General features: G+C 40.5%; 1 protein-coding gene across 3 annotated transcripts in view; it reads left to right on the top strand.

The window, feature by feature from the left end:
- Positions 1-27387, top strand: part of LOC139763928 (transmembrane protein 62-like) — a 76292-nt gene that overhangs the window by 43397 nt on the left and 5508 nt on the right. For 2 of the 3 annotated variants that reach the window (XM_071690386.1, XM_071690387.1), the window contains 6 exons: positions 6113-6290; positions 9223-9348; positions 9591-9657; positions 11660-11770; positions 18281-18399; positions 19193-19248. In XM_071690386.1, the coding sequence (XP_071546487.1) occupies positions 6113-6290; positions 9223-9348; positions 9591-9657; positions 11660-11770; positions 18281-18399; positions 19193-19248 (657 nt within the window). The remainder of the gene's footprint in view (positions 1-6112; positions 6291-9222; positions 9349-9590; positions 9658-11659; positions 11771-18280; positions 18400-19192; positions 19249-27387) is intronic. The other variant, XM_071690388.1, reaches the window with a different exon arrangement.

Here is a 27387-nt window from a genome sequence, read left to right as displayed (position 1 = left end):
ACTGTGAAATGACTCGGAGAGATCTTAGCTTTCTAGCAGGGTGGTCTGACAGATGGCAAATGAAGCTTCATGTAGACAAGTGTAAAGTTATGCACTTTGGAGAGAATATACCTTTTGACTGCAGACTATTTGGAAACCCTTTAACTAAAGTATGTGAAGAAAAGGACCTTGGAGTTGTCATTAGCAACAATCTGAAGTACACTAAACAATGTCAAGCAGCAAGTATAAAGAAGGCAACCAAATGTTAGGTTTCATAGCCAGGAACATAGATTACAAGACACCAGAAGCAATACACACACTTTATGATTCTCTAGTTAGACCACACCTTGAATATGCAGTTTAGTTTTGGTTCCCAAGCTATAAAAAACATGAGGCAGAATTATAGCAAGTACAAAGACGTGTGACAAAATTGATCTCATCTCTTAGAAATCTGGCATATGAGGTGGTTAAAATGATCAGATCTCTTCTTCCTTAAAAAATGTACACTTTGCAGCAACTTAATCCAAGTGTTCTTAATTCTAAACAATTTCTATAACGTAAATCATGAACATCTCAAAATACAAGAAAATACAGTTACCAGGACAAATGGAATAAAACTCAGAATTGAAAGATGTAGTACAGGCATGGGAAAATGCTTCTTTTCCTATAGGTGTGTTGAGCACTGGAATAAGTTATCATCAGATTTAGTGAATGCTAAGACTATAAATACCTTCAAAAGTTGTTTAGACAAATATTTTATAAATTCAGGTATATTCTTAGAAAAACATCAGAAATAAACTGTATAAACAACAGTGGGAATGGGGACATTAGAATTCTAATGTGCAGCAGCAGGGAGTCAGTGATAGCTTCAAAAATGCTGAGAGAAATTACATTTTCATGAAAAGTTAAACTTCTATTTTTTACTAGACAACCCATTCATGGGCCAATCAGGCCTCCTGTTGTCTGTCTTTATCATGTAAACTCATGTAAACATCCTGTACAGACAGTTCATTCACTCTTTAAGCTGTGCCTCACCTACCTGTTGTTAAACCCTCTCAAAAGCTAATATAACAAAGTTACAATCATACAGAATAATGCTCTCAGAACAATCACTGGCTGCAAAGCAACTACAAACATTCAGTTTCTTCATAATGAAACAAACATCCTTCCAGTACAGTCCTACGTTAACATGCTCAGCATTCATCACTGAAACACTACAAAACCATTTCAACATGTCCAAAAACTATTCATGCCCATGATGCAGCTACCACAAAGAAAACAAAGAGCACTTACTTCTCAATTGCCCTGCACTCTCTCCTAATAGATGCATGCATACACATCACAACACTTTATGACCTGTGGTTCCATTCATTGGATGCAACCAGATTCCTGAGTGCTACAGGAACCTCATAGGGATAGAGGGGATTCCTGGGCCAGAAAGTAAGTAACTGCTCCTTGGTACACAACGAAAACCCCTAACATCTGGAAACTTGACAACATGATATCAATTCTAAAACCCTCCAAACACCCAACTCCCCTCCTCCTACCAGCGTATATCACTTTTATCCTCAGTATCCATAAGTGTATATCTTCAGCTGCTTGTGACAGCACAAAGAAAAAACTAACTTCTGGAATTTTACCAACATAATACCAATCCTAAAACTCTCCAAACCACCCAACTCCCCCTCCTCCTACCACTAAATATTACATCTGCCCTCAGTATCCAAACTCTGTGAATAAATGATCCACCACAGAATCAAACAAAAGATCTCACTCTCACCCACACAGCATGGCTTCAAACCCAGAGTAGACCCAGATACTCTCCTCATAACTTCAGTAGGGCCTCAGACTCAAACATCCTACCACAACACAGAACACTGAGTTCACAAAATGTATCTTAGATGGATTCAGCTAAATACAACTTCCTCATGAACATTACTAATGGCAATAGACTTAAGAAAATCGTTTGACAGTCCCCTGACTCATCCTCACAGAAAAGATGTGTGGAAAGAGAGAATGTTATCTTGGAGAGCGAAATGGGTATGTTTGAAGGAATAGTAGTTCCAACAATATTATATGGTTGTGAGGCATGGGCTATAGATAAGGTTGTGTGGAGGAGGGTGGATGTGTTGGAAATGAAATGTCTGAGGACAAATGTGGTGTGAGGTGGTTTGATTGAGTAAATAATGAAAGGATAAGAGAGATGTGTGGTGATAAAAAGAGTGTGATTGAGAAAGCAGAAGAGGGTATTTTGAAATGGTTTGGACATATGGAGAGAATGGGTGAGAATGGTTGACAAAGAGGGTATTTATGTCAGAGGTGGAGGGAACAAGGAGAAGTGGGAGACCAAATTGGAGGTGAAAGGATTGAGCGAAAAAGATTTTGAGCAATAGGGGCCTGAACATAGTAGAGAGTGAAAGGTGTGCAAGGAATAGCATGAATTGGAACAATGTGGTATATTGGGGTCGACGTGCTGTCACTGGACTGAACCAGGGCACGTAAAGAGTCTGGTTAAACCATGGAAAGGTCTGTAGGGCTTGGGTATGGATAGGGAGCTATGGTTTCAATGCATTACACTTGACAGCTAGAGAATGAACATGAGTGGATGTGGCCTTTCTTTGAGTTTGTCCTGTTAATAAGAAATGTATTTTGTATAATTTACAAGTTGCTGAAAATAAGTAACTCTTTATATTGAGGATATTTCAGTTCACCCTTTCAAATACTGGTGGCAGTTTTTGTGGCTTAAACATAAAAGTTTTAGCATTAATTCTGCAGAATCAGGTCTCCTGATGATTTCTTCCAGAATTTGTAGTGTCTGCTCCTTGGTTGGGGTGTGTTTTGCTCTGGCATTTCTTTTCCTCATTGATTTGATATTTGAATGATTATTTTTGACAAGCTGGATGAATGTCTTGATTAATTTTCTTTTCAGAAATTGGTACTGACAAGTACCATATACCAGTTTGTTTTACCCTGTTCAGAAAAGAAGTTTTGATGTAGAAAGTATTTTTTGAGTTATGGTCAAAGATGAAATGGGAAAATTGGGCTTTGCCTCCCACCTAACTCATTTCAAGTATGAATGCTGTTTGGATCAGATCAAAAGATTATAGTAGAGCCAGTATGAGAGTCAAATGTGCTGTCATTGATTGTGACACAGGACTGCTGGATTTATTGTTTGACATATTATTCAAAAATTCTTATCCTTTTCAGTACTGTTTGGATTGCCTCCTTTAGGACTTCCACTAGAAAATATGTGGGTAGAATTTTACTACAGATTCTGTCACTGTGCAGTACAGAAAAAAACTCATTTGAAAATTATATTTTCTTGAGTGGATTGGATATATTCACTGGGGCATGTGTTTTGCTTTAAAGTGGGAGTTACTGTAAGAGTATCTAATAGAATTGCGGGGACTGTTTTCATGGTTGTGTACTTATTGTGTGAGAGGATGGATGTGCACAGTAAGGGAGGTAGGATTTTTTTTTTTTTTTTCCACTGTCTCCCGCGTTTGCGAGGTAGCGCAAGGAAACAGACGAAAGAAATGGCCCAACCCACCCCCATACACATGTATATACATATGTCCACACACGCAAATATACATACCCACACAGCTTTCCATGGTTTACCCCAGACGCTTCACATGCCCTGATTCAATCCACTAACAGCACGTCAACCCCGGTATACCACATCGATCCAATTCACTCTATTCCTTGCCCGCCTTTCACCCTCCTGCATGTTCAGGCCCCGATCACACAAAATCTTTTTCAATCCATCTTTCCACCTCCAATTTGGTCTCCCACTTCTCATTCCCTCCACCTCCAACACATATATCCTCTTGGTCAATCTTTCCTCACTCATTCTCTCCATGTGCCCAAACCATTTCAAAACATCCTCTTCTGCTCTCTCAACCATGCTCTTTTTATTCCCACACATCTCTCTTACCCTTACATTACTTACTCGATCAAACCACCTCACACCACACATTGTCCTCAAACATCTCATTTCCAGCACATCCATCCTCCTGCGCACAACTCTATCCATAGCCCACGCCTCGCAACCATACAACATTGTTGGAACCACTATTCCTTCAAACATACCCATTTTTGCTTTCCGAGATAATGTTCTCGACTTCCACACATTCTTCAAGGCTCCCAGGATTTTTGCCCCCTCCCCCACCCTATGATCCACTTCCGCTTCCATGGTTCCATCCGCTGCCAGATCCACTCCCAGATATCTAAAACACTTTACTTCCTCCAGTTTTTCTCCATTCAAACTTACCTCCCAATTGACTTGACCCTCAACCCTACTGTACCTAACAACCTTGCTCTTATTCACATTTACTCTTAACTTTCTTCTTTCACACACTTTACCAAACTCAGTCACCAGCTTCTGCAGTTTCTCACATGAATCAGCCACCAGCGCTGTATCATCAGTGAACAACAACTGACTCACTTCCCAAGCTCTCTCATCCCCAACAGACTTCATACTTGCCTCTCTTTCCAAAACTCTTGCATTTACCTCCCTAACAACCCCATCCATAAACAATTTAAACAACCATGGAGACATCACACACCCCTGCCGCAAACCTACATTCACTGAGAACCAATCACTTTCCTCTCTTCCTACACGTACACATACCTTACATCCTCGATAAAAACTTTTCACTGCTTCTAACAACTTGCCTCCCACACCATATATTCTTAATACCTTCCACAGAGCATCTCTATCAACTCTATCATAAGCCTTCTCCAGATCCATAAATGCTACATACAAATCCATTTGCTTTTCTAAGTATTTCTCACATACATTCTTCAAAGCAAACACCTGATCCACACATCCTCTTCCACTTCTGAAGCCACACTGCTCTTCCTCAATCTGATGCTCTGTACGTGCCTTCACCCTCTCAATCAATACCCTCCCATATAATTTACCAGGAATACTCAACAAACTTATACCTCTGTAATTTGAGCACTCACTCTTATCCCCTTTGCCTTTGTACAATGGCACTATGCACACATTCTGCCAATCCTCAGACACCTCACCACGAGTCATACATACATTAAATAACCTTACCAACCAGTCAATAATACAGTCACCCCCTTTTTTAATAAATTCCACTGCAATACCATCCAAACCTGCTGCCTTGCCGGCTTTCATCTTCTGCAAAGCTTTTACTACCTCTTCTCTGTTTACCAAATCATTTTCCCTAACCCTCTCACTTTGCACACCACCTCGACCAAAACACCCTATATCTGCCACTCTATCATCAAACACATTCAACAAACCTTCAAAATACTCACTCCATCTCCTTCTCACATCACCACTACTTGTTATCACCTCCCCATTTGTGCCCTTCGCTGAAGTTCCCATTTGCTCCCTTGTCTTACGCACTTTATTTACCTCCTTCCAGAACATCTTTTTATTCTCCCTAAAATTTAATGATACACTCTCACCGCAACTCTCATTTGCCCTCTTTTTCACCTCTTGCACCTTTTTCTTGACCTCCTGTCTCTTTCTTTTATACATCTCCCACTCAGTTGCATTTTTTCCCTGCAAAAATTATCCAAATGCCTCTCTCTTCTCTTTCACTAATAATCTTACTTCTTCATCCCACCACTCTTTCTAATCAACCCACCTCCCACTCTTCTCATACCACAAGCATCTTTTGCGCAATCCATCACTGATTCCCTAAATACATCCCATTCCTCCCCCACTCCCCTTACTTCCATTGTTCTCACCTTTTTCCATTCTGTACTCAGTCTCTCCTGGTACTTCCTCACACAAGTCTCCTTCCCAAGCTCACTTACTCTCACCACCCTCTTTATCCCAACATTCGCTCTTCTTTTCTGAAAACCCATACAAATCTTCACCTTAACCTCCACAAGATAATGATCAGACATCCCTCCAGTTGCACCTCTCAGCACATTAACATCCAAAAGGTAGGATTATGTGTCTTTATTTTCATTGATCTAACTAATATTTCTTGTCAACATTATTATTGTGGACTTCAGATCAGGGGTGCAAGTAGCTACCTTCGTAGAGAAAAAATTTCCTTCATTGAAATAGTTTTTATGAATGTTTGGAATATTTTGACATTCTCCAAAGGTGATCTATGTATGTATTTCTTACCCTTTTTAGGTTGCTTGTATTTACAAATGAGGAGATTTCAGCTGTGTCAATGCGGATTGATGACAACCTTGGACACTGGATTACATGTAGACATGAATATGGCCCACTTTACACTGCCACTGTTGATGTGCAGACAGATGCTTGGGAGGCACAGGTTAATGAAGAAGAATTCGTAAAGAATCTACAGGTATATTTAAGTAGTCTGTATTTCTGTTTGTCCATATTTTATCAGCCTTTTGTTGTGCAACATGATTCCTCTTTCAGAATTGCCACCTAGTACCATGATCTATATTCTTCAGTATGCTCACCTATCACTCATACATAGATACTATATCACACTGTCTCCCACCTGTCTCTCACTGATGAACTGCCTCTGTCATTTTAAGTAAAAGGCATCTTAGAAGTACATGTCCATTGTAAAATATGGACAAAGTGCATTTGACACCATACTACATGAAGGCTAACATAGAAGCTGGAATTCCAGGCAGGTATAAAGGGAAGTCTCCTTCGATGGATAGTTATCTAAGCATTTTTGGTATATCTTCAGGAATTACCCTTGACTTAATGATTATGTTATCTTTGCCAGGTTGCTTTCAGAGTTACAATAGTGTTCTTTATTCACCCTATATGTTGTGTACGTGTAGGAAGAGAGGAAAGTGATTGGTTCTCAGTGAATGTAGGTTTGCGGCAGGGGTGTGTGATGTCTCCATGGTTGTTTAATTTGTTTATGGATGGGGTTGTTAGGGAGGTGAATGCAAGAGTTTTGGAAAGAGGGGCAAGTATGAAGTCTGTTGGGGATGAGAGAGCTTGGGAAAGTGAGTCAGTTGTTGTTCGCTGATGATACAGCGCTGGTGGCTGATTCATGTGAGAAACTGCAGAAGCTGGTGACTGAGTTTGGTAAAGTGTGTGAAAGAAGAAAGTTAAGAGTAAATGTGAATAAGAGCAAGGTTATTAGGTACAGTAGGGTTGAGGGTCAAGTCAATTGGGAGGTGAGTTTGAATGGAGAAAAACTGGAGGAAGTGAAGTGTTTTAGATATCTGGGAGTGGATCTGGCAGCGGATGGAACCATGGAAGCGGAAGTGGATCATAGAGTGGGGGAGGGGGCGAAAATTCTGGGAGCCTTGAAGAATGTGTGGAAGTCGAGAACATTATCTCGGAAAGCAAAAATGAGTATGTTTGAAGGAATAGTGGTTCCAACAATGTTGTATGGTTGCGAGGCGTGGGCTATGGATAGAGTTGTGCGCAGGAGGATGGATGTGCTGGAAATGAGATGTTTGAGGACAATGTGTGGTGTGAGGTGGTTTGATCGAGTAAGTAACGTAAGGGTAAGAGAGATGTGTGGAAATAAAAAGAGCGTGGTTGAGAGAGCAGAAGAGGGTGTTTTGAAATGGTTTGGGCACATGGAGAGAATGAGTGAGGAAAGATTGACCAAGAGGATATATGTGTCGGAGGTGGAGGGAACGAGGAGAAGAGGGAGACCAAATTGGAGGTGGAAAGATGGAGTGAAAAAGATTTTGTGTGATCGGGGCCTGAACATGCAGGAGGGTGAAAGGAGGGCAAGGAATAGAGTGAATTGGAGCGATGTGGTATACCGGGGTTGACGTGCTGTCAGTGGATTGAATCGGGGCATGTGAAGCGTCTGGGGTAAACCATGGAAAGCTGTGTAGGTATGTATATTTTGCATGTGTGGACGTATGTATATACATGTGTATGGGGGTGGGTTGGGCCATTTCTTTCGTCTGTTTCCTTGCGCTACCTCGCAAACGCGGGAGACAGCGACGAAGCAAAAAAAAAAAAAAAAAAAAATGTTGCTAAGGGTGCATTATCATAAGTCTCTTCTTACATTGTTTGAGACTGTGCAGTAAAGCTCTAGATATTATAATTTTTCAGGGTAATTCATATGCCTGTCAGTTTATCTTAATTGTGAAATATTTCTGTATTCTCTCACTCTAGTTTAATTTTGTATGCTTTACTGGCATCCATACAACATAACTATTGAAGTTTACATCTTATATGTACCTTAAGTATTTCATCATTAATTTCCTGTCTCTTGTTGTAAATGTTCTCCAAATCATTACACTGGTATTTAGCTTAAAAGGATTGTCTTTCTGTACTTTATGTTCCTTAAATTCAAGTTTTGCTTTAACAATAACTCCCAGATCCTTAATGTTTTCTTCACTTTGTGTTTCTTTTCCTGTAGGGCTTCTGTATGTAGCCACTGAAATAGCTTTAATTGCCCTGTGACTTATTTGCTCAAATTTCTCTTCATCAAATAACATTTAAGTTCTCATCTGCCAGTGTGCAGGTCCTATCTTTGTTGTTTTTCTTGATCTACCACACTCTCTATTGCTTTGCTTTCTCTCTGTGAAACGTCTCACAACACTCTTCCTTAGCTGTGTCTGAGATCACGATTATAAACAATAGTGTGTTCAGCGCTGTTCCTTGTGATACATATTATAGTATGTTGTTGTCCTCGAATATGCTTCCATTTGCAGCTCCTTTAAACTATACGTTTGTCAGAAAATCTTTGATCCACTATCCTTTTTCCCCCCTCTTATATTTTATTCTTGCCACTTCTTTAGTAACATTCTGTTATTTACTTCATCAAATGCTTTTGCAAAATCAAGAAAAAGATGTCCAATTTTTCTTAGTTATCTTTTCATACATGTCATTATAAGCTTGTAAACAAACTTTTAGTTGTTCAATCCACACATTTTTTCTCTGCTTTTGTGTGCATCACTTATAGTTATGATACCCCACAAAGTTTAAGCCCCATTGGTGATTGCTTTCACTCCACTCATTTAAGATCTTTAGGGGATGTGGGGAGATTGGCTGAGGAATTAATGATGTATCCATATTCTCTCAGAATACAAACTGTGCAGGAGTAACTAAAATTGGTAGCTAGACAGAGCATTCACTTTAGATGTATTATTTATTTTTCTGGTAAAGATTAAAAGGAACAAGACTGAGCTGATGTTCATGTGGAGCACCTTTAACACATAAAAGATTTTTGAAAGAAGACATCATATTGACTGGAGAATGTAGTGCATCATTGTCACATATAAAGTATTCCTAGATTTTGAGAAATAACTTGGCACCAATAAATCAAAATGTTGCAGGTGTTAGTTGGGAATTCATCCGGCAGCAAAACTCTTTTGCGGGTTGGGATGGAGGGAGCAGGGTTTGTGAGACCTCAGCCTTCCTACTTTGGTTCCATCATCCTCTCTGTCAAACTTCATGATGTGGTAAAATTTCTATATCTTTGTATTATAGTACTTTGAAGTGAATATTCTAATGGTTATGAAATATCCTACTCCTTGTAGGTTGTCTCATTTTAGCTCTTAATGTAGATATGTTTAGAAATTATGAACTTCGCTGCATTAGTTTTTATAGATTTTGAAATATTTCTGTTGTTTGATAAAACAGTAAAGTGATTATCTTCACTGTATGATATGCTTTGTGTAATGTACTGAATCTTTTTCCATAGTTCTTGGTGATCTATGTGACTGGAATTGGTATGTCTTGTCTCCTTCTCATGCTTGGCAGGTACCAAGGTAAGAGGCCTCATATTTCTGCACTTGCCTTTTCCTGATATACCTTTCCATCTTTTGCTGTGCTGTAGTACGATTCTTTTAGAACTCTCACACTGATGACCCATATACTTTGCTTTACATTCCTCCTTATTACCCTGTCTAACACACACACACACACACACACATGCACACACACACACACACACACACACACACACACACACACACACACACACACACACACACACTCAGCAATGCTCAAGTTTGACTGTGTGGTAAATGAGAATGATGTTAAAGGAAAAGAGGTTAGACAAGATGTAAAGAGGAAATATAATTACTGAAACTGCATAAACTTTAGCAAAGTTAGTGTTAACATAGATTTGGAAATGCAGTTTAATAGCCACGAACCATGGGATTATGGTTAGAGTTTTTGTGAAATTTACAATGAAGGAGTAAGAACTTGGATACTTCTAACCTTAAATACTGAGGGATGGTTGAAAATGAGGGAGGAATGGTTTAATAAAAGATGTCAAAAAGTAAAGGAGATACAAGGTGTCCAGTGGCAAAGATACAGTGGATAGTGCAAGGAATGAGTACAGCAGGATAAGAAAAAGATATTGGGGACAAGGCTAGAGAAAATCTAAAACTTTTCCAAAAATTTGTTGGCAAGGTAAGAAAAATATTGGGGACAAGGCTGGAGGAAATCCAAAACTTTTCTAAAAGTTTGTTGGCAGTCATTTGTCATTTAGAGAGCAGATGATAATGTTATGAGCTTCAGAGGACAGAATTATAGAGAATAATGTGAGGATGTGAGGAAGTGAATAGTAGGTTCAAGAGTGTTTTTATGCACTGGAAGAAGCTTTAGTGCCAATATTAGTGAACTGAAAATAGGGTTAGTCTTTGGAAAGAGAATATAAAAAGGTCTTATCCATTAACAGCTCCTAGTTCTGATAAAATTTCAGTACATGCACTGAAGATGAGTGCAGATGCACTAGACCAACCTGGTAAAGTATGTTAAAGCTGTTTCTGGAGAAAGGCAGAGTACCAGTGGAGTAGGAAAGCACACACATCATATTTGTCTACGACAAAGGAGACCAGGAAGAGGCGCTGAACTGCAGACCAGTCTCCCTGACAAGTGTGGACTATGAATTTGTGGGAAAGATAATCAGAAAGTAAGTGGATGACTCTCTACAGTGGTGGATTTACTTAATTGAGAGAATGCACAGTTTTAGGAAAATGAGGTTAAGGGTAATGAACCTCTTAGATTTCTATGGGAGAATGAGTTTTGTCTTACACAAATAAGAAGGCTAGTTGGATTATTTATATCAGGACTGTTAGAAAGCATTTGACATTTTACTGTGTGGGTTGCTGATTAAGAGGTTGGATCACCAGGAACGAATTAGGGGGAGACTCCTTCAGTGGATAGAAGGTTATCTTAGTGAAAGGGAACAAGTTACAAATGTCAGAGGGGCCCCTCTCCATATGGATGAAGTTCATCACTGGCATACCATCCTCCTTCAGAGGATGCAGAGATATAAGATCCAGAGCTCATAACAAGAAGTCAAGCAAGGAACTTGTTAGTGAAAATGTCAAGAAGTACTTTTATGATATCAGAGTAGTAGATGTGTTGAATAAGCTGATTGATGAAACTCTGAATGTTGATAGTGAACTAAAGTTCAGAAAGTTGAGGTGGTCAAATTAATTTCCCTACATTTTTTGCAAACCGTTTATTTTACCTTTCTCTCAAGATGGGTATTATTGGGGCATATTTCTAAGCCCATGTCATGTTATCCACTAGAAAAAAGAAAAAAATAAACATGTTCTCGCTTTTGTGTCTCATGTGTACAAACTTCCAGTATAACTCTTTGTTTTGTATAACCTTTTTCTTTTTCTTTCCTAAACTCCCCTTTTTATATATTTAGAGCCTAATCTCAATGATTCTCAGACAAAAGCCTTTTGTATCATAAAGTAACAATTACATTTATCTAAATGGATTGAATGCACATAAACTTTCTTTCATCAGTACGATATGAATCCTTTATACCAAAGAGGGTGGTTGGAGCTTCATCGAGTCTGAATCATAACCATGCTGTCTTCAACCTGCTGATGTTATTTCTTCTCTATCCTCTTATAGGTAAGCCAGTGTTTATATTATATTATTATTTTGCTTTGTCGCTGTCTCCCGCGTTTGCGAGGTAGCACAAGGAAACAGACGAAAGAAATGGCCCAACCCACCCCCATACACATGTATATACATACACGTCCACATACGCAAATATACATGCCTATACATCTCAATGTACACATATATATACACACACAGACAAATACATATATACACATGTACATAATTCATACTGTCTGCCTTTATTTATTCCCATCACCACCTCACCACACATGGAATAACATCCCCCTCCCCCCTCATGTGTGCGAGGTAGCGCTAGGAAAAGACAACAAAGGCCCCATTCGTTCACACTTAGTCTCTAGCTGTCATGTGATAATGCCCGAAACCACAGCTCCCTTTCCACATCCAGGCCCCACAGAACTTTCCATGGTTTACCCCAGACGCTTCACATGCCCTGATTCAATCCACTGACAGCACGTCGACCCCGGTATACCACATCGATCCAATTCACTCTATTCCTTGCCCGCCTTTCACCCTCCTGCATGTTCAGGCCCCGATCACTCAAAATCTTTTTCACTCCATCTTTCCACCTCCAATTTGGTCTCCCACTTCTCCTCGTTCCCTCCACCTCCGACACATATATCCTCTTGGTCAATCTTTCCTCACTCATTCTCTCCATATGCCCAAACCATTTCAAAACACCCTCTTCTGCTCTCTCAACCACACTCTTTTTATTTCCACACATCTCTCTCACTCTTACATTTCTTACTCGATCAAACCACCTCACACCACATATTGTCCTCAAACATCTCATTTCCAGCACATCCACCCTCCTGTGCACAACTCTATCCATATCCCATGCCTCGCAACCATTCAACATTGTTGGAACCACTGTTCCTTCAAACATACCCATTTTTGCTTTCCGAGATAATGTTCTCGACTTCCACACATTCTTCAAGGCTCCCAGGATTTTCGCCCCCTCCCCCACCCTATGATTCACTTCCGCTTCCATGGTTCCATCCGCTGCCAGATCCACTCCCAGATATCTAAAACACTTTACTTCCTCCAGTTTTTCTCCATTCAAACTTACCTCCCAATTGACTTGACCCTCAACCCTACTGTACCTAATTACCTTGCTCTTATTCACATTTACTCTTACCTTTCTTCTTTCACACACTTTACCAAACTCAGTCACCAGCTTCTGCAGTTTCTCACATGAATCAGCCACCAGTGCTGTATCATCAGCGAACAACAACTGACTCACTTCCCAAGCTCTCTCATCCCCAACAGACTGCATACTTGCCCCTCTTTCCAAAACTCTTGCATTCACCTCCTTAATAACCCCATCCATAAACAAATTAAACAACCATGGAGACATCACACACCCTTGCCGCAAACCTATCCAAACATGTACAGCATTGCTGTTTGTGAGGACTGTTATGAATGGAAAGGCAGTGATTATCACTACTCATTTAAGAATAAGGAGATTAGAAGGATTTATTAACTAATGTATTTTACAGTGATATGAATTGAAATATTTTTACGTATGAAGGAGGGTTTCTTAGCTTAGTCTTCTTTGTGTCTTCAGTGTCATTAGGTGTTTTCATTATCTTTCAGCAAATGCTGATAGCCATGAGCCTAATGTAAGACGGATAAGAAATTTAGAGATGAGAAGGAACTGCAGCATTGAAAAGGAGTATTGATGTGATTAAGTGAAGAGAATTGAAGTTCTTTAGCCACATGTAGGAAAATGGCTATGGAGAAAATGATAGAGAATTGTTTCTGTAGCATCAGGACAGTGGAAGAGCATAGTGATAAAACGTTTTAGAACTGTATAAGAGTGCCAAGATTTGTTAGCGTTGAAAGTCACAGAAAAATTCTTGATATTGATACGACATTTTTTAGATCTACAGAGCATTTATGTACTGAGTATTAATAAAATCACAGCAGAAAAGCCACAAGTTAAGTTGTAATATGCTGCTGCTTTAGGGATGAATGTGATATAGTAAAGGTTGATATTAACCTTTTCAGTGCAACAGTCCATAATTGAAGGGAGCACAGTAGTGTAACTTGTTGTTCTTAATCAAGTTACCTACTTTCTTGCCACAAGTCACGTTCATGCACTAAGCTCTCTCTGCTGGGCATTGAAGATAACCCAAACAAATGCTTAATTCTTAATTTGTAAGTAAAAATCGATAGTTTTTGTGCACTTAATCTTATAAATAAACAAGCGACAGAATATGCGTGGATTAGATTGCCTTAATAGGATTGTACAGGTATGGTGTTTTTCCTAAACTAGAAATGGTTGTCTAAATTCCTAAGATTTTTTTTAATTGTGCTTTTCATAAAATGAAAAGAATGTGCCATTTTTTGCCCATGAGGTAGGCCAAAAAATCAGTTACATATTGAAATGGTTAAGCTAGTAAGATTTTGAATAAGATTTTATTTAAGAGTGTAATCTTTTCACTGTGTTCTGTATCATATTAACAAGATATATGTCCAGTTTGGAGATGACTTTTGCTGGATGTGGACATGGTTTCCAATAATTGGTAACTGAAAGTATCTCACGTTGATTATATACTTTATTCATTTATTATACTTAATCACCGTCTCTCACGTTGGCAAGGTAGTGCAAGGGAACAGACGGAAGAATGGCCCAACCCATCCATATAAACATGTATATACATAAACGCCCACACACGCACATAAACATACCTGTACATTTCAGTGTATACATACATATACGCAGACATATACATATTTATACTCATATACCTATTCATATTTGCTGCCTTCATCCATTCCCGTCACCACCCCATTACACATGAAATAGCATCCCCCCCCCCCCCCCCCCCCCCCCCCCCCCCCCCCGGTGCAAGGAAAAGACAAAAAGGCCACATTCTTTCATACTCAGTCTCTACCTGTTGTGTGTACTGCACGAAACCACAGCTCTCTAACCACATGCAGGCCCCACAAAACTTTCCATGGTTTACCCCAGACGCTTCACATGCCCTGCTTCAATCCAGTGATATCACATCCACCGCAGTATACCACATCATTCCAGTTCACTCTATTTCTTGCACGCCTTTCACCCTCCAGTATGTTCAGGCCCCGATCGCACAAAATCTTTTTCACTCCATCCTTCCACCTCCAGTTTGGTCTCCTGCTTCTTCTCGTTCCCTCCACCTCTGCCACACGTATCCTCTTTGTCAATCTTTCCTCACTCAGTCTCTCCATGTGACCAAACCATTTCAACACACCCTTTTCTGCTCACTCAGCCACACTCTTTTTATTACCACACATCTCTCTTACCCTTTCATTACATACTTGATCAAACCACCTCACACCACATGTTGTCCTCGGACATTTCATTTCCAACACATCCACCCCCCTCCGCACCACCCTATCTATAGCCCATGCCTTGCAACCATATGATATTGTTGGAACCACTGTCCTTTTAAACATACTCATTTTTGCTCTCCGAGATAATATTTTCATCCTCCACACATTCTTCAACACTCCCAGAACCTTCGCCCCCTCCCCCACCCTGAGACTCACTTCTGCTGCCATGGTTCCTTCCGCTGCTAAATCCACTATCAGATATCTAAAACACTTCACTTTCTCCAGTTTTTCTCCATTCATACTTACCTCTCAATTAACTTGCCTCTCAACCCTACTGAACCTAATAACCTTGCTCTTAGTCACATTATTCTCAGCTTTCTTGTTTCACACACTGTACCAAACTAAGTCACCAACTTCTACAGTTTCTCACCCAAATCAGCCAGCAGCGCTGTATCATCAGCAAATACCAGACTCACTTCCCAAGCGCTCTCATCCACAACAGACTGCATACTTGCCCCTCTCACCTCTGTACCCACCCCATCCATAAACATTAGACAACCATGGAGACATCATGCACCCCTGCCGCAAACCAACAGTCACTGGGAACCAGTCACTTTCCTCTCTTCCTACAAATGCCTTAAATCCTTAGTAAAAACTTTTCACTGCTTCTAGCAACTTACCTCCCACACCATATACTCTTAGTACCCTCTGCAAAGCATGTCTATCAACCCTATCACATGCCTTCTCCAGATCCATAAATGCTACATACAAATCCATCTGTTTTTCTAAGTATTTCTCACATATATTCTTCAAAGCAGACACCTGATCCACACATCCTTTACCACTTCTAAAACCATACTGCTCTTCCCCATTCTGATGCTCTGTACATGCCTTTACCCTATCAATCAATACCCTCCCATATAATTTCTCAGGAATACTCAACAAACTTATACCTCTGTAATTTGAACATTCACCTTTATCCCCTTTGCCTTTGTACAGTGGCTCTATGCATGCATTCTGCTAATCCTCAGACACTTCACCATGAACCATACATACATTGAATATCCTTACCAACCAATCAACTACACAGTCACTCCCTTTTTTAATAAATTCCACTGCAGTACCATCTAAACCTGCTGCCTTGCCGGCTTTCATCTTCCGCAAAGCTTTCACTACCTTTTCTTTGTTTACCAAACCATTCTCCCTGACCCTCTCTTTTTGCACACCTCCTTGACCAGAACACTAAGCTTATATCTGCCACTCTATCATCAAACATTTAATAAACCTTCAAAATACTCACTCCATCTCCTTCTAACTTCACCACTACTTGTTATTTCCTCCCCATTTGCCCCCTTCTTACACACTTCATTTACCTCCTTCCAAAAGATCTTTTTATTTCCCTAAAATTTAATGCTACTCTCTCACCCCAACTGTCATTTGTCCTCTTTTTCACCTCTTGGGCTTTTCTCTTGACTTCCTGCCACTTTTATACATCTCCCAGTTATTTGCACTACTTCCCTGCAAAAATTGTCCCAACGCCTCTCTTTTCTCTTTCATTAACTATCATACTTCTTAATCCCACCACTCACTACCCTTTCTAATCTGCTAACCTCCCACCTTTCTCATGCCACAAGATTTTTTTGTGCAAGCCATCACTGCTTCCCTAAATACATCCCATTCCTCTCTTACTCCCCTTATGTCATTTACTCTCACCTTTTGCCATTCTTCACTCAATCTCTCCTGGTACTTCCTCACACAAGTCTCCTTTTCAAGCTCACTTACTCTCACCACTCTCTTCAGCCCAACATTCTCTCTTCTTTTCTGAAAACCTTAACGAATCTTCACCTTCGCCTCCACAAGATAATGATCAGACATCCCTCCAGCTCCCCCTCTCAGCACATTAACATCCAAAATTCTCTTTCACATGCCTATCAATTAACACATAATCCAATAACGCCTTCTGGCCATCTCTCTTACTCACAGATGTATACTTATGTATATCTCTCTTTTTAAACCAGGTATTCCCAGTCATCAGTCCTTTTTCAGCACACAAATCCAGAAGCTCTCCACCATTTCCATTTACAACACTGAACACCCCATGTACACCACTTATACCCTCAATTGCCACATTACTCACCTTTGCATTCAAATCAACCATCACTATAACCCGGTCTCATGCATCAAAACTGCTAACACACTTGCTCAGCTGCTCCCAAAACACTTGCCTCTAATGATCTTTCTTCTTATGACCAGGCGTATAGGCACCAATAATCACCCATCTCTCTCCATTCACTTCCAGTTTTACCCATATCAATCTAGAGTTTACTTTCTTACACTCTATCACATACTCCCACAACTTCTGCTTGAGTAGTGCTACTCCTTCATTTGCTCTTGTCCTTTCACTAACCCCTGACTTTATTCCCAAGACGTTCCCAATCCACTCTTCCCCTTTACCCTTGAGCTTCGTTTCACTCAGAGCCGAAACATCCAGGTTCCTTGCCTCAAACATACTACCTATCTTTCCTTTTTTCTCATCCTGGATAAATCCACACACATTTAGACACCCCAGTCTGAGCCTTCATGAAGGATCACTCCCCACATGACTCTTTCCTCTGTTTCCCCATTTAGAAAATTAAAACACAAGGAGGGGAAGGTTTATAGGCCCCTGCTCCTACCCCCTGTAGTTGCCTTCTACGATACAGGAATACATGGGAAGTATTCTTTCTCCCCTATCCCCATATTGATTAATATGGACATTTTGCTCAGATTTTTAGTGCCTTTCACTTTATTTTGGATTTTTTAGCAGAATACTGGGAAAAGTGGCTTCATCTCATTATAACTATAATGAGTCTCAAATATGTATAAAAATCAAGTTTGTAACTTTTGTCTAAGTAGTTTAATTATTTAGTGTACATTGTCAGTTAATGATTGCATTATAATTGTTGCATTGATATCAATTTGACCTTTTGATTGTTTGCAACTTCATCAGTAACAGTTAACATCTTCAAGCAGACTGATTTCATCACACATATACACAAGTCTGCCAGTCACCTCAGTGGGAACCAGTTAATTTTTGTACTAGTTTGTTAGCACTAACTTTAACACATGTGCATAATATTTGTAGGAAGATAATCTGCTGGATATGATTATGCTTTATGACTTAATGACTCATTTCAGGTCCCTGGTATGTTGGAAACCTTGCCAAGGACAAGGTTGGTGTAGTGTTTATGTGGGGCATCTTTACTGAATCATCTACACTTCCTGGAGAGCTAACATATCCTGATGCTTTCTTCTTGGTAAGTTACTTTGGAAAGACTTTGGTACTTGTTTGTTTTTCCCATCTTGTATTTGTCAATAAATTATTAATAATCCAGGGGTGTTCCTGAGGTTGGATATCTGTAGATAGATATCCAACCTCAGGAACACTCCTGCTGCTTCAAGGCTACATTCTAAGCAGGGGCAGAGAAATGCTGGATTATTTTGGAGTGAAAGATTTCTTGATGAGACTGTACTTCTCTTTGTGTATTGCTAGTATACAGCCTTGCCAAAGGTGATTTGTTCATTTGCAATGTAACTGCTTGCAAGTAAAGTCCAGTAACACTTGTGTAAATACCTATTATTACTCTAAGGGATGGGTTTTACACTCTTGCAGCCCATCTCTTGAACATTCTCTCTTATCACCTAACTTCATGAAATTATATGATGTTTGCATTAACCCTGTTCTTAATCATTCATTTGCATTCATACTCCTGTCTTATACTATAAAAGTACTTTTTACATATTTTAGCAAGTTTCTTGCTTAATTTCATGCTGTGTCTCTCAAAGAATTATTCATTGTCCATGTCACTGATCTTTTTTAAATATTTAAGGGATGTGATCAGCTTACCTCTTACTTTTATCTCTTCCAAGGTGTGCAAATTTAAAAGCTTTAGCCTTTTCCAGTTACTTGCTTTCATAATTCTTGTACCATTTTTGTTGTAATAATTTTTGTTGTTCATTGCTGATGACATAACTAAAAATCTTAAGACTCTGAATTTTACTTTATTGTGTATATTTTTTATGGATTAATGTATCTTTCAAACATTGCAGTTGGTAACTCTACAGATGCCAGTCTTCACTATTATCTTCATAAAAAAACTTGTGAGGTAGGTGCATTGCAATTATTTATATTGAATGTCGTCTCCTTCAGTGTACTTTCCCTTTTATTATGTATAGTTCATCCTTAACCAGTGGACATGGTTTGGAAAGTCCATCACAGAGTGAAAAAGGAGAAAAATATGGAAATAAAACTGCTTATGAGATGATATATTAACTTTAAAACATACCAAAAAATGAGAAAAAATGTGTTGTAAATGGAAATTGTGAAGAGCTTGGAGACTTACGTGCTGAAAAACGACTGGTGATTGGGAATACCTGGTTTAAAAAGAGAGATATACATAAGTATATGTATGTAAGTAGGAGAGATGGTCAGAGAGCATTATTGGATTACATGTTAATTGATAAGCGCGCGAAAGAGAGACATTTGGATGTTAATGTGCTGAGAGGTGCAACTGGAGGGATGTCTGATCTTTATCTTGTGGAGGCGAAGGTGAAGATTTGTAGAGGTTTTCAGAAAAGAAGAGAGAATGTTGGGGTGAAAAGAGTGGTGAGAGTAAATGAACTTCGGAAGGAGACTTCTGTGAGGAAGTACCAGGAGAGACTGAGTACAGAATGGAAAAAGGTGAGAACAAAGGACATGAGGGGAGTGGGGGAGGAATGGGATGTATTCTGGGAAGCAGTGATGGCTTGTGCAAAAGATGCTTGTGGCATGAGAAGCATGGGAGGTGGGCAGATTAGAAAGGGTAGTGAGTGGTGGGATAAAGAAGTAAGTTTATTAGTGAAAGAGAGGAGAGAGGCATCTGGATGATTTTTGCAGGGAAATAATGCAAATGACTGGGAGATGTATAAAAAAAAAAAGGCAGGAGGTCAAGAGAAAGGTGCAAGAGGTGAAAAAGAGGGCAAATGAGAGTCGGGGTGAGAGTGTATCATTAGATTTTAGGGAGAATAAAAAGATGTTTTGGAAGGAGGTAAATAAAGTGCGTAAGACAAGGGAACAAACAGGAACTTCAGTGAAGGGGGCAAATGGGGAGGTGATAATAAGTAATGGTGATGTGAGAAGGAGATGGAGTGAGTATTTTGAAGGTTTGTTGAATGTGTTTGATGGTAGATTGGCAGATATAGGGTGTTTTGGTCAAGGTGGTGTACAAAGTGAGAGGGTTGGGGAAAATGATTTGGTAAACTGAGAAGAGGTAGTAAAAGCTCTATGGAAGACGAAAGCTGGCAAGGCAGCAGGTTTGGATAGTATTGCAGTGGAATTAATTTAAAAGGGGGTGACTGTATTGTTGACTGGTTGGTAAGGTTATTTAATGTATGTATGATTCATGGTGAGGTGCCGGAGGATTGGCAGAATGCTTGCATTGTACAAAGGCAAAGGGGATTGAAGTGAGTGCTCAAATTACAGAGGTATAAGTTTGTTGAGTATTCCTGGGAAATTATATGGGAAGGTATTGATTGAGAGGGTGAAGGCATGTACAGAGCATCAGATTGGGGAAGAGCAGTGTGGTTTTAGAAGTTGTAGAGGATGTGTGGATCAGGTGTTTGCTTTGAAGAATGTATGTGAGAAATACTTAGAAAAGCAAATGGATTTGTATGTGGCATTTATGGATCTGGAGAAGGCTTATGATAGAGTTGATAGAGATGCTCTGTGGAAGGTATTAAGAATATATGGTGTGGGAAGCAAGTTAGTAGAAGCAGTGAAAAGTATTTATCGAGGATGTAAGGCATGTGTACGTGTAGGAAGAGAGGAAAGTGATTGGTTCTCAGTGAATGTAGGTTTGCGGCAGGGGTGTGTGAGGTCTCCATGGTTGTTTAATTTGTTTATGGATGGGGTTGTTAGGGAGGTGAATGCAAGAGTTTTGGAAAGAGGGGCATGTATGCAGTCTGTTGTGGATGAGAGAGCTTGGAAAGTCAGTTGTTGTTCGCTGATGATACAGCGCTGGTGGCTGATTCGTGTGAGAAACTACTGAAGCTGGTGACTGAGTTTGGTAAAGTGTGTGAAAGAAGAAAGCTGAGAGTAAATGTGAATAAGAGCAAGGCTATTAGGTACAGTAGGGTTGAGGGACTAGTCAACTGGGAGATAAGTTTGAATGGAGAAAAACTGGAGTAAGTGAAGAGATTTAGATATCTGGGAGTGGATTTGGCTGTGGATGGAACCATGGAAGCGGAAGTGAATCATAGGGTGGGGGAGGGGGCGAAAGTTCTGGGAGCATTGAAGAATGTATGGAAGTCGAGAACATTATCTCAGAAAGCAAAAATGGGTATGTTTGAAGGAATAGTAGTTCCAACAATGTTATATGGTTGCGAGGCGTGGGATATGGACAGGGTTGTGCGCAGGAGGGTGGATGTGCTGGAAATGAGATGTTTGAAGACAATATGTGGTGTGAGGTGGTTTGATCGAGTAAGTAATGATAGGGTAAGAGAGATATGTGATAATAAAAAGAGTGTGGTTGAGAGAGCAGAAGAGGGTGTTTTGAAATGGTTTGTCACATGGAGAGAATGAGCGAGGAAAGATTGACCAAGAGGATATATGTGTCAGAGGTGGAGGGAATGAGAAGTGGGAGACCAAATTGGAGGTGGAAAGATGGAGTGAAAAAGATTTTGAGTGATTTGGACCTGAACATGCAGGAGGATGAAAGTTGTGCAAGGAATAGAGTGAATTGGAACGATGTGGTATACTGGGGTCGATGTGCTGTCAGTGGATTGAACCAGGGCATGTTAAGTGTCTGGGGTAAACCATGGAAAGTTCTGTGGGGCCTGGATGTGGAAAGGGAGCTGTGGTTTCGGTGCATTATTACATGACAGCTAGAGACTGAGTGTGAACGAATTTGGCCTTTGTTGTCTTTTCCGAGCGCTACCTTGCACACATGAGGGGGGGAGGGGGTTGTTATTTCATGTGTGGCAGGGTGGTGATGGTGATGAATAACGGCAGACAGTAAGAATTATGTATATGTTTATGTATGTATATGTCTGTGTGTGTATATATATATATATATATATATATATATATATATATATATATATATAGGAAAGTGATTGGTTCTCAGTGAATGTAGGTTTGCGGCAGGGGTGTGTGATGTCTCCATGGTTGTTTAATTTGTTTATGGATGGGGTTGTTAGGGAGGTAAATGCAAGAGTCCTGGAAAGAGGGGCAAGTATGAAGTCTGTTGGGGATGAGAGAGCTTGGGAAGTGAGTCAGTTGTTGTTCGCTGATGATACAGCGCTGGTGGCTGATTCATGTGAGAAACTGCAGAAGCTGGTGACTGAGTTTGGTAAAGTGTGTGGAAGAAGAAAGTTAAGAGTAAATGTGAATAAGAGCAAGGTTATTAGGTACAGTAGGGTTGAGGGTCAAGTCAATTGGGAGGTGAGTTTGAATGGAGAAAAACTGGAGGAAGTGAAGTGTTTTAGATATCTGGGAGTGGATCTGTCAGCGGATGGAACCATGGAAGCGGAAGTGGATCATAGGGTGGGGGAGGGGGCGAAAATTTTGGGAGCCTTGAAAAATGTGTGGAAGTCGAGAACATTATCTCGGAAAGCAAAAATGGGTATGTTTGAAGGAATAGTGGTTCCAACAATGTTGTATGGTTGCGAGGCGTGGGCTATGGATAGAGTTGTGCGCAGGAGGATGGATGTGCTGGAAATGAGATGTTTGAGGACAATGTGTGGTGTGAGGTGGTTTGATCGAGTAAGTAACGTAAGGGTAAGAGAGATGTGTGGAAATAAAAAGAGCGTGGTTGAGAGAGCAGAAGAGGGTGTTTTGAAATGGTTTGGGCACATGGAGAGAATGAGTGAGGAAAGATTGACCAAGAGGATATATGTGTCGGAGGTGGAGGGAACGAGGAGAAGAGGGAGACCAAATTGGAGGTGGAAAGATGGAGTGAAAAAGATTTTGTGTGATCGGGGCCTGAACATGCAGGAGGGTGTAAGGAGGGCAAGGAATAGAGTGAATTGGAGCGATGTGGTATACAGGGGTTGACGTGCTGTCAGTGGAGTGAATCAAGGCATGTGAAGCGTCTGGGGTAAACCATGGAAAGCTGTGTAGGTATGTATATTTGCGTGTGTGGACGTGTGTATGTACATGTGTATGGGGGGGGGGCCATTTCTTTCGTCTGTTTCCTTGCGCTACCTCGCAAACGCGGGAGACAGCGACAAAGTATAAAAAAAAAAAAAAAAAAAAAAAAAATATATATATATACACATTGAGATGTATAGGTATGTATATGTGCATGTGTGGACATGTATGTATACATGTGTATGTGGGTGGGATAGGGGGAGAAAGAATACTTCCCATGCATTCCTCGTGTATCGTAGAAGGTGACTAAAGGGGACGGGAGCGGGGGGCTAGAAATCCTCCCCTCCTTGTATTTCAACTTTCTAAAAGGGGAAACAGAAGGAGTCACGTGGGGAGTGCTCATCCTCCTCGAAGGCTCAGATTGGGGTGTCTAAATGTGTGTGGATGTAACCAATATGAGAAAAAAGGAGAGATAGGTAGTATGTTTGAGGAAAGGAACCTGGATGTTTTGGCCCTGAGTGAAACGAAGCTCAAGGGTAAAGGGGAAGAGTGGTTTGGGAATGTCTTTGGAGTAAAGTCAGGGGTTAGTGAGAGGACAAGAGCAAGGGAAGGAGTAGCACTACTCCTGAAACAGGAGTGGTGGGAGTATGTGATAGAGTGTAAGAAAGTAAACTCTAGATTAATATGGGTAAAACTGAAAGTTGATGGAGAGAGATGGGTGATTATTGGTGCATATGCACCTGGGCATGAGAAGAAAGATCATGAGAGGCAAGTGTTTTGGGAGCAGCTGAATGAGTGTGTTAGTAGTTTTGATGCACGAGACCGGGTTATAGCGATGGGTGATTTGAATGCATAGGTGAGTAATGTGGCAGTTGAGGGAATAATTGGTATACATGGGGTGTTCAGTGTTGTAAATGGAAATGGTGAAGAGCTTGTAGATTTATGTGCTGAAAAAGGACTGGTGATTGGGAATACCTGGTTTAAAAAGAGAGATATACATAAGTATACGTATGTAAGTAGGAGAGATGGCCAGGGAGCGTTATTGGATTATGTGTTAATTGATAGGCACATGAAAGAGAGACTTTTGGATGTTAATGTGCTGAGAGGTGCAACTGGAGGGATGTCTGATCATTATCTTGTGGAGTCGAAGGTGAAGATTTGTAGAGGTTTCCAGAAAAGAAGAGAGAATTTTGGGTGAAGAGAGTGGTGAGAGTAAGTGAGCTTGGGAAGGAGACTTGTGTGAGGAAGTACCAGGAGAGACAGAGTACACAATGGAAAAAGGTGAGAACAAAGGAGGTAAGGGGAGTTGGGGGAGGAATGGGATGTATTTAGGGAAGCAGTGATGGCTTGCGCAAAAGATGCTTGTGGCATGAGAAGCGTGGGAGGCGGGCAGATTAGAAAGGGTGGTGAATGGTGGGATGAAGAAGTAAGATTATTAGTGAAAGAGAAGAGAGAGGCATTTGGACGATTTTTGCAGGGAAATAATGCAAATGAGTGGGAGATGTATAAAAGAAAGAGGCAGGAGGTCAAGAGAAAGGTGCAAGAGGTGAAAAAGAGGGCAAATGAGAGTTGGGGTGAGAGAGTATCGTTAAATTTTAGGGAGAATAAAAAGATATTTTGGAAGGAGGTAAATAAAGTGCGTAAGACAAGGGAACAAATGGGAACTTCACTGAAGTCAGCAAATAGGGAGGTAATAACAAGTAGTGGTGATGTGAGAAGGTGATGGAGTGAGTATTTTGAAGGTTTGTTGAATGTGTTTGATGATAGAGTGGAAGATATAGGGTGTTTTGGTCGAGGTGGTGTGCAAAGTGAGAGGGTTAGGGAAAATGATTTGGTAAACAGGGAAGAGGTAGTAAAAGCTTTGCGGAAGATGAAAGCCGGCAAGGCAGCAGGTTTGGGTGGTATTGCAGTGGAATTTATTAAAAAAAGGGGGTGACTGTATAGTTGACTGGTTGGTGAGGTTATTTAATGTATGTATGATTCATGGTGAGGTGCCTGAGGATTGACAGAATGCTTGCATAGTGCCATTGTACAAAGGCAAATGGGACAAAGGTGAGTGCTCAAATTACAGAGGTATAAGTTTGTTGAGTATTCCTGGTAAATTATATGGGAGGGTATTGATTGAGAGGGTGAAGGCATATACAGAGCATCAGATTGGGGAAGAGCAGTGTGGTTTCAGAAGTGGTAGAGGATGTGTGGATCAGGTGTTTGCTTTGAAGAATGTATGTGAGAAAGGGGATTTGTATGTGGCATTTATGGATCTGGAGAAGGCATATGATAGAGTTGATAGAGATGCTCTGTGGAAGGCAAGTTGCTGGAAGCAGTGAAAAGTTTTTATCGAGGATGTAAGGCATGTGTACGAGTAGGAAGAGAGGAAAGTGATTGGGTCGCAGTGAATGTCGGTTTGCGGCAGGGGTGCATAATGTCTCCATGGTTGTTTAATTTGTGTATGGATGGAGTTGTTAGGGAGGTGAATGCAAGAGTTTTGGAAAGAGGGGCAAGTATGCAGTCTGTTGTGGGTGAGAGGGCTTGGGAAGTGAGTCAGTTGTTGTTTGCTGATGATACAGCACTGTTGACTTATTCGGATGAGAAACTGGAGAAGCTGGTGAGTCAGTTTGGTAAAGTGTGTGAAAGAAGAAGGCTGAGAGTAAATGTGAATAAGAGCAAGGCTATTAGGTACAGTCAGGTTGAGGGACAAGTCAATTGGGAGGTAAGTTTGAATGGGGGAAAAACTGGAGGAAGTGAAGTATTTTAGATATCTGAGAGTGGATTTGGCAGCGGATGGAACCATTTTAGAGGAAGTGAATCACAGGGTGGGGGAGAGGTGAAAGTTTTGGGAGTGTTGAAGAATGTGTGAAAGGTGAGAACATTATCTCGGAAGGCAAAAATGGGTATGTTTGAAGGAATAGTGGTTCCAACAATGTTATATGGTTGCGAGGCGTGGGCTATAGATAGGGTTGTGCAGAGGAGGGTGGATGTGTTGGAAATGAGATGTTTGAGGACAAAATATGGTGTGAGGTGGTTTGACCGAGTAAGTAATGGAAGGGTAAGAGAGATAAGTGGTAATAAAAAGAGTGTGGTTGAGAGAGCGGAAGAGGGTGTATTGAAATGGTTTGGTCACATGGAGAGAATGAGTGAGGAGAGATTGACAAAGAGGATATATGTTTCAGAGGTGGAGGGAACAAGAAGTGGGAGACAAAATTGGAGGTGGAAGGACGGAGTGAAAAAGATTTTGAGCAGTCAGGGCTTGAACATGCAGGAAGTTGAAAGGCATGCAGGGAATAGAGTGAATTGGAACGATGTGGCATACCAGGGTTGACATGCTGTCAATGGATTGAACCAGGGTATGTGAAGCATCTGGGGTAAACCATGGAAAGTTTTGTGGGGCCTGGATGTGGAAAGGGAGCTGTGGTTTTGGTGCATTATACATGACAGCTAGAGACAGAGTGTGAACGAATATGGCCTTTGTTGTCTTTTCCTAGCGCTACCTCACGCGCTTGTGGGGGGAGTCGGTTGTTATTTCATGTGTGGCTGGGTGGCAAAGGGAATGAATAAAGGCAGCAAGTATGAATTATGTACATGTGTATATATGTATATATGTGTAGGTGTATATGTGTATACATCAAAATGTATAGGTATGTATATGTGCATGCGTGGATGTGTATGTATATACATGTGTATGTGGGTGGGTTGGGAAATTCGTTCGTCTGTTTCCTTGCACTACCTCGCTAGTGTGGGAGACAATGACAAAGTATAATAAAATAAATAACATATATATACACATGTACATATTCATACTTGCCTGCCTTCGTCCATTTCTGGTGCTACCCCACTGTTTCCTGCTTCAGTGATGTAGCGCCAGGAAAGAGACAAAGAACAACTCATCCTCTCATGTATATATATATATATATATATATATATATATATATATATATATATATATATATATATATATATATATATAATGGATTTGTATGTAGCATTTATGGATCTGGAGAAGGCATATGATAGAGTTGATAGAGATGCTCTGTGGAAGGTATTAAGAATATATGGTGTGGGAGGCAAGTTGTTAGAAGCAGTGAAAAGTTTTTATTGAGGATGTAAGGCATGTGTACGTGTAGGAAGAGAGGAAAGTGATTGGTTCTCAGTGAATGTAGGTTTGCGGCAGGGGTGTGTG

This window comes from Panulirus ornatus, chromosome 48 (genome assembly GCF_036320965.1).
Source record: "Panulirus ornatus isolate Po-2019 chromosome 48, ASM3632096v1, whole genome shotgun sequence".
Lineage (NCBI taxonomy): Eukaryota > Metazoa > Arthropoda > Malacostraca > Decapoda > Palinuridae > Panulirus > Panulirus ornatus.
This window is presented reverse-complemented; position numbering and strand designations above follow the sequence as displayed.